At 38.0% G+C, this 8,681-nt stretch overlaps 1 protein-coding gene across 1 annotated transcript in view; it reads left to right on the forward strand.

Annotated features, from left to right (window-relative positions):
• The window catches only part of ttc7a (tetratricopeptide repeat domain 7A), a 32,976-nt gene extending 24,797 nt beyond the window's left edge, over positions 1–8,179 (forward strand). The window contains exon 19 of the mRNA XM_016473939.1: positions 6,216–8,179. Within this exon, the coding sequence (XP_016329425.1) occupies positions 6,216–6,434 (219 nt within the window). The 3' untranslated portion in view covers positions 6,435–8,179. The remainder of the gene's footprint in view (positions 1–6,215) is intronic.
• Positions 8,180–8,681: the final 502 nt, after the last annotated feature.

The following is an 8,681-nucleotide window of genomic DNA, read 5'->3' on the forward strand; positions in this document are numbered from 1 at the left end:
TTTTAGGACCAAATGTTAATTAATGTAATGCATCTAGAATCTAGAATCTATTTTAAATAAAGATCTCATTACAGAATTTTTTCTATATTTCCTGAAGAAAGCCATCCATTTTCATTATTTTTAGTCAGTCTAACCAGTCCAAAGTACAACCAATACTACCATGATGTAAAATACTTTAAATAGTATTTTTGTTTAAACTTTGATTTTATTTTTATAGTAATAATACTGATTTGTCATTGTGCTAAAGAGAGGGGCATCCTTAAAATTATAACGTCACAATGCTAAAAAAAAAGTAACATTGTGGTACTTCAAATAGGCTTTGTTTTCATCAATTATTTTTATTTTGGACTCAGGTATTTTTCTTTATTTCATTAAACACAAAAAATATAGCCAAAATGTGGGAGAGGCTTCAAACGCGGATCCTTTATGTCCCATGGGCCATAAAACAACAACGTCAGTTTTGAGGAACTACTCCTTTAAATGAGGATGGGAGATGGCAGGGTGCAGCTGAGGACAGAGGACCTCTGCTTGATTCATGCCAATTTTTATACAACTCACTGGTCACATCGTAAAACCTCACACTGACAGCATATATGAATCTGCTGCTGTGCGATCCACATGAACGTGTGTGTCTGAGTCATTGCTCAAGGCATCTGGTTGGGTATTTTTCATTTAGGGATGTCAGCTGAGGTGAGTCAGACACAATCTCATGTCATATGAGTTTCTCTTTCTGGGACCTTTCTGTTTTTCTATGGCTTTCTTCCTCCCTCTTTCTATCGCTCTTCTTTCTGGCTCTCTTCCATTGGCCTGTCAGTTGATTAGATAATGCAAATACATTATTTATAACACTTCACTCCTTCTCAGGCCTTTATGGGATGCCTAGCAACCAGGCAGTTGTATCATACGGTGCAAGGGAGCTGATAATGAGACATAGAACCAGTGTTAAGGCCTTTTCATATGAGACGTGGCATGAGTGCTCTTTACGCTGATGTTGCTTTGGTCATCATGCACTTGCACTAAGTCACCATGTTGTAACATGTTACATTTGGCATGCTAGGATGCTTTTTATTGTATTTTTCTATTTTGGGAACCATCTGGTAAGCATGCTCATTCACTCCCAAACTCAGAGGGGGAAATCTAATTGCAATTGTGCAATTTAAAAAAATGTAATTAGCTATTTAAAATGCATTTTTAAAAGCTCCAGGTTTGCTGTATTATTCTTATTCTTATCATTGTAATTAAATACAAATATTAAAATAATAAATATTACTATTGTAAAAGTATTGTTCCACAGTAAAATAAAAAAATCAAGTATTTTACCTTATAGTTTCAATTTATGGTCAAACTGCATTACTGTAAAATTACAGTACTAATATTTGTTTTAACCTTTTCAAATGTGGGGGGAAATCTAATTGTGATTTTTCTGATAAAATTGTAAAATGCATTTCTTTGAAGAGTTTCAGGTTTGTTGTGCTTTTTTGTAGGGCTGCACAATTTGACCAACATTCTTGTGATTATATGTCAATAATAATTAAAAAGTCATAAATAAATAAAAAGTATTATTAAATACATATATTAAACAAAATAGTATAATGTAATAATATTATGATATTACAATATTACTGTAGTAATATTATTTCACTGTAAAATAAAAAACATGTTTTATTTTACAGTACTGAAAATGTACAATACTGATATTTATGTTTTCATTTCTATATTTTAAATCGTATTATTTTATACATTATTATCTTATTTTGGTAGAAAACACTGGATTGTGAGCTGCTCGTGTCAAGTCAAGTCACCTTTATTTCTACAGCGCTTTATACAATACAGACATAAAGCAGCATAAACAGGAAAAATAGCAGATTCAATTATGGAAACTTAACTATGGAGACAATTCAAATCCTGCTGTACTGCAGCTCTAAAAAAGAAAATAGTGTCATTATTCAGCTCAAGCCTGTTCAGTGTTGATTCAGTTCAGATCAATAACAGTGTAAAGTTGATCAATTTTGAAACAATTCAGTGATAAGCAGCTCTACAAAAGCCAGAAATGTCATGTTATTCAACTCGAGTCAGTTCACGTGACAATGAACACAATACGCTTTGTTTTAAAAGTTGTGGCTCATATATTTATTTAATTTGCATTTTGATAATTGCGCTAAGTCATATCGCAATTTTATTTTTATTTCAATTCGAGAAACAACAGTGAGAATATGAGTCTCTGCATGTGTGAATGTTCTGGCTTTTGTGATTTTCTGATAATCTAGTTGTGTGTTTGCACATGAATCAATGGTGTGTCTGTGTTCGTGTCTGCTTGAATACACATGAATTAGTGTTTGTACTCTGTGTGTGTGTATTGTCTGTCTAGTAGCTGACACTTGTAATCGTAGCTGGTCCCAGCTGGATGGGATCAGTATCCCGTTGGATTAGTAGAGTTCAGATGCAGGGCTGTGACCCTACGTCAGTTCTTCAAGAGGCACCTTTACTACATCACTATATAAAAATGAGCTATTTTATGTCCAAATGTGTCAGCCTCATTTCTCTATTTACATTTTAAAACTTACTGCTTGTGCTTTGCTGTTCAGTCCTCCAGGTATAAGACTCATGAACACCAATCACCAGTACAGCCTCTTACTGAGCTGTGATTGGTCCACGGGCCTGTCAGTCGGTGTATTCCTGCAGCTGTGTTATGATGGTTATTTCAAAACATGCCCTGCCTGTGGCTGCTTCTTTCGCTTGTATCGGTGAGAGGCTCGTTTCCTGCCTCGCATTTCCCTCCTCGCTTTTCTCTCTCCCCAGCGGAGTCATTGTCCTCTCTGATGTGCTTTTGAAGTGCCTGCATAATCAGCAGTCGTGTGCCCAGAAATACAACTCTGCATTGATGTGTGTGTGTGTGTGTGCGTGCTGAAAGAGGGGACGATGAAATGTAATTGCAATGAGTAATTTATGCTGTTGTTGGCAGGATTAGGGAATCAACAGAATTTAACTCAAGGCATACACACCAACATACACTGCAGTTCTAAACACACTTTTCATGCCATACTATTCATTTACAATATAAATTACATTGATATTTCAGATTCAAGAAGCTGATAATTCTCATAGTTTTTCAACCTTTGAACATGTTTGATATATTTTGATATTTGTTTGACTTCCAAATGGCTTAAAAGTTTTTTTTTTTTCTTTTTCCAGATGAAACAATTTCTTTAAAAAGCCATTGTTGCCAGACACAAGGAAAAATGTCAAAGGGATAATTCACCCAAAAATTAAAATTACCCCATGATTTACTTACCCTCAAGCCATCCTAGGTGTATATGACTTTCTTCTATCAGATGAATACAATCAGAGTTACATTTAAAAAATTTCCTGGCTCTTCCAAGCTTTATAATGGCAGTGAATGGGAGTCGAGATTTTGAAGCCCAGAAAAGTGCGTCCATCCATCATAAAAAGTACTCCACATGGCTCTGGGGGTTAATAAAGGCCTTCTGAAGTGAATTGAATTGAATTGTGTATTTAAAATTGTATAAATCGTAATCTCTAGCTTCCGCTAACTGTCACACACGCTTTCACGAGAGTGTAACGTTCCAGTGTATGACATAGGTGTAGTGTAAGTTCCAGTGAGAATAAAGTTGTGGACAGGCACAAGTCAGGAGATTGATACAAAAAAATCTCAAAGGCTTTATCAATGCCTAGAAGCACAGTGAAGTCTGTTATTAAGACGTGGAAGGTGTTTGGTACAACACAGACCCTACCTGGATCAGGACGTCGCTCCAAACTGGATGAAAGAGCCAGGAGGAAACTGGTCAGAGAGGCGACCAAGGGGCCTACAGCAACTCTGAATCAGCTGCAGGAATTTATGACAAAGAGTGGTCATTGTGTGCATGTGACAGCAATATCACAAATTCTCCACAAATGTGGCTTGTATGGCAGGGTTGCAAGAAAAAAAAGACACTCCTCAAAAGAAAAGAAAGGCCACATGCAGTCAGACTGAGCTTTGCCAAAACACACCTTGAAGATTCTGAGGCAGATGAGGCTAAAATTGAATTATTTGGCCTCAACACCAAACGATATGTCTGGCGGAAATCCAATACAGCTCACCATCCAAATAACAGCATCCCTACATTAAAGCACGGAGGGGATAATATCCTGTTATGGGGGTGTTTCTCTGCAGCAGGGACTGGAGCACTTGTCAGGATAGAAGGAAAAATGAATGGGGCAAAATACCATCAAATTCTAGAGGAAAATCTGCTGCCCTCTGCCTGGAAGTTGTCAATGGGAAGAAGGTTTACCTTCCAACATGACAATGACCTAAACCACACAGCAAAACAGACCACACAGTGGTTGAAGGAGAAAAAGGTGAATGTCCTTGCATGGCCTTGTCAGAGACCAGACTTAAAGCCCACGGATATCTGTGGAATGACTTGAACACTGCAGTCCACAAACAGTCACCATCAAATTTAACTAAATTTGAGCAGTTCTGCAAAGAAGAGTGGGCACATATTGCAATGTCTAGATGTGCTAAGTTAGTAGAGACAAATCCCAACAAGCCCAGACTTAAACCCCATTGAAAATCTGAGGAATGACTTGAAGACTGCAGTTCACAAACAGTCACCATCAAATTTAACTGATCTTGAGCAGTTCTGCAAAGAATGGGCAAATATTGCAAAGTCTAGATGTGCAAAGTTAGTAGAGACAGAGACATATCCCAACAAAATAAAAGCTGTAATTAAAGCAAAAGGTGGTTCAACAAAATACTGACACAAGGGGGTGATCCTTTTTCCAACTCAGTGATTCTGTTTTGTTTTGGGGTTTTTTCTGACATGTTGGTGTTACAGTATATCTTTCACTTGGATGTTATTAGTTGCACTGATTAAATTCAGCTGGGTAAACAAAAAACCAAAAACCAAACACAGTCTTCATTTCAGGCTGCAAAGCAACAAAATGTGATTATTTTAAAGGGGGTGTTTCTTTTCACTGTATCTTGATATTTAGTATGTAGTAGTGTAGAGCAGGGGTTTTCAGCCTTTTAGGACATGCGCCCCCCCAAGTTTGTCAATATTATTTACATAAGAAATGCACGGATCCGTTATATTGATGTACATTTGATATTTTCTTTACTGTTTACATTCACTTAAAACAACCGACTGTGCTTACAAGAATACTTTCTCAAAACTAGCCCAAAACTACAAAACTCGGCAAGTGTTAAAGTAGCCCAATTCCGCGGGAAAACCGTGGACTTTGCAACACTGAGCATGACTGATACTCGAGCCAACTCTGCTCTAACTGTCGACTAGCAGTGGGAGTCAGATTGCCCCCTAGTGGATGGCTAAATATTTGTTAACTCATATTCATAAATTCTCAAGGGAACGTCTCTGAATTAACTAATGCTCGCGCCCCCCTGGGTTGAAAACCCCTGGTGTAGAGTACAAAGTAGTGTAGAATTAACACATTTTTGCTAATGTAGTCTACCAAATAGTTTGGATCAGTTCATTCAAATAGACAGCCCTACCTGCATGTATGTACTGTATATGTATACATTTTTAAACAATTCATGAGTCTGAGGGGCCTTTTACATGACACAGTTTTCAACTAAAAATGGAAAAGTTTTTATGCGTTTTGGCTGTTCATTTACATAACAAGTGTTCTGGGGTCCTGAAAATGCAAACCTTTTGAAAACAGGTTTCAAAGTGCAAGTTTTTAAAAACGATATTCTGTGTAAACTACAAAAAAGTGGATTTGTGAAACCTGTGATGTCATGCGCATGCGTTTTACGTGTTCAGTCCATGAGCATGCATAAGTGCGCATGCGCGTAGTGTTGCTTTACAAAGTGACATCGCCATCTGCTGGCCTGGCATGAATAATACACCTTTTTTAGTCTTTATCATGGATCTGTCCAAATAGGGATAGTTTTGACAGTGTTGTCGTCTGCATGCGAAACTTTTCAAAAACGCAAAGGATCAATTTTTCCGTTTCCATTATTGTTGTGTCAACATACCCTGAAACTGTATTGTACTGATTACAAGTTTAAAACTTTCCACTTTACCCATACAAACACTTTTATGTATAGAGTGATGTGGAACATCAGCAAACAGTCACAAACTCCCCACACTCATGTTTTTCTTGCCCACAAGACAAGTCAAATGTTCCGTTCTGTAAAAATACGTCACACGACAAAAAAAAAAAAAGCTTTACTCTCTCTCTCTTCCTGTTCACAGGGGAAGTTGTTGGTGCGCACAGGACGTGCGGGTCTTGGGGAGAAGATGCTGAGGGATGCGATACAGGTGGAGAACACGGCACACGAGGCCTGGAGTGGCCTAGGGGAGGCGCTGCAGAGCAGAGGCAGTGCACAGGCTCCGGACTGCTTCCTCACCGCACTGGAGCTAGAGTCCAGCTGCCCTATGAGGCCCTTCACCATCATTCCCCGAGAACTCTGACATGTCTCTCACACTCATACATGTGTGTATGAATCACTGGAGCGAGTGCTGTTCTTCAATCACTTTAATGACACATACTGTATAACAATAACATTGCACATTTAGGCTTTTCACTCTATTGAAAGGGAATGGTCTAAAGTTGTGGTCACATTAGCAAATATCAGTGAAATTTTGCAGGCAAAAATGGTCCATTGTCAATAGATTTGTATAAAGCATTGATCACACAGATATGTCTTTCAAATCAAGCAGCTTTCTGTTGTTCAGAATGGCCAATTCGCATGACCAACTTGAATACGAGCGGAATCTGCACGGATTCATGTGGAAATGACTGGATTTCACCTTCAAAATTTCGCCAAACAACTACAAATGTGAACACACATTAATTCAGTGGCTAAAAGCATGATCACGTTAACAAATTTTAATGGGCATTAAAAAGTCCATTGTGAATTGTGTATGAAGCACTGCTCACTTTCAAACCAAGCAGTTTTTCATTGCTCAATGTGGTAAATTCACATGAAAAACTTGAATCTGAAGAGAAACCTGCATGTATTGTTTTTGCCCTGACACGAATTTTCCAATTTTCTATTGAAACATCTACGAATTTTAACTAAGCAATAGTAAATGTGACCTTAAACACACTGTCACTTTCAAACCAAGCAGTTTTCTGTTCGTCAGTGTAGCAAAATGTGGATGGCGAACCTTTTTGTTTTTTATGTGTCGAAACGTCCAATCGGATTCCTGTTATAATGACTGAATTTCGCAAAATTTCACTGAGCAGTGGTAAATGTGATCGCACCTTTAGGGCCAGATTTACTAACAGCTTGCGCCAGAGTAAACCCTCTGTTGGCATTTAAAAAGTACTGTCAGGATTTACTAAAGATGCATAGTGAAATAGGTGTGGACAGAGTTATTTTTGCAGCTGACCTTATTGCATGTGCATTTGTAGGACTTTCCCTTTCAGATGCAAAATTTAGGAGGAGATTATTTAAATTAATCATGCAACATGATTTTATTAAGGGTTGCATTATTCAGTTTATTGGTATTTTCGCCATTATTTACCGCCCCAAAAAAGCATATCTTAACCTATTTTGCTCTTGACATGGCTCTGATTGTTGCTGCCAAGTAGAGGCACTACAGAGAACAGAGTGTGCGTGGTAGAAGGGAAAGTATTTTTTCCATTCGTATGAATGTATTTGGAATGTAAGATCTGCTTTTTTGCAATCTTACATTAATTTGCTCTGCTCTTGGTAGATTGCGTTGGTCATTATGGAAATGAGATGTCATTCCTATATTCTTTAATTTGTTTATTGTCAGTAGATCATCTGCAGAACTTTACATTCCCATCGGAGCTTTTTTGGAATTGCGCTCTTGCGCTAATTTGCCTTGTTTAGTAAATCTGGCCCTTAGTCTGGTGGAAGTTCAACAAACAGCTAATATCTTTTACAGCACCTTTAGCATGACGAAAAAAGACATTAGCCCAGGGTTATGTGTAGTGTAAAATGTCTATTATTATATAATACACTGTACACACAACACTAAAATAGCGCCGCCCTTGTGACCAAAACACATACCAACATAAACACAGCACAGAATGACTGAACACAAACCATTTTCTTTCAGACTGCAATAGTTTTTGCAAATATGCTGCAGAATGTTCATAGTCTTGTTTCTCAGGGAAAAGCTGTTGAATTCTTGACTCTTTAGCTTACTTTAAATTCTTTAGTATTTATAAGCCTAATAATCGTCTGTACTATATGTTGTTTAAAAATTGTTCTTCTCATAAAGAGTGATTTTGCAATCCCAGTCTCACTGTTTTCTCTTGTATTCATGCCGTATCAGTTTCGGTCCTGTAGCTCCAACACTTAAGATCTTATGTAATGTTTCCAGTGCTGCTGGTGAAAGCCTTGGTCTTCTTTCTCTGGGGCGGCTGTGGTTGCCTAGCAGCCGGGCCTTGTTTGAGTTTCTGGGGAGGCTGTTGGATCTTCAGCACGTGGGTCTAAAGCCTCATGGAAAACAGCGCTGTGCTATTTTAGCTGGTTCCCTTTGATCACGGGATCAAGATGTTAATTAGGGAGAGCAATGAACGAACGCATAGACCACTGAGTTGAGTTATGTAAGTGTTATAAGTGGGATTCTTGTGTACTTGCACACATCTACAGTATACATGCCTACTGTCTCTGCTGGCACAGATGAACAAGTGTTCTTTAAATGGTATTTCTGTCATCCTCCCATTTCTATTGTTTGAAA

Source organism: Sinocyclocheilus anshuiensis, unplaced genomic scaffold (genome assembly GCF_001515605.1).
Source record: "Sinocyclocheilus anshuiensis isolate Anshui unplaced genomic scaffold, SAMN03320099.WGS_v1.1 scaffold536, whole genome shotgun sequence".
Taxonomy (NCBI): domain Eukaryota; kingdom Metazoa; phylum Chordata; class Actinopteri; order Cypriniformes; family Cyprinidae; genus Sinocyclocheilus; species Sinocyclocheilus anshuiensis.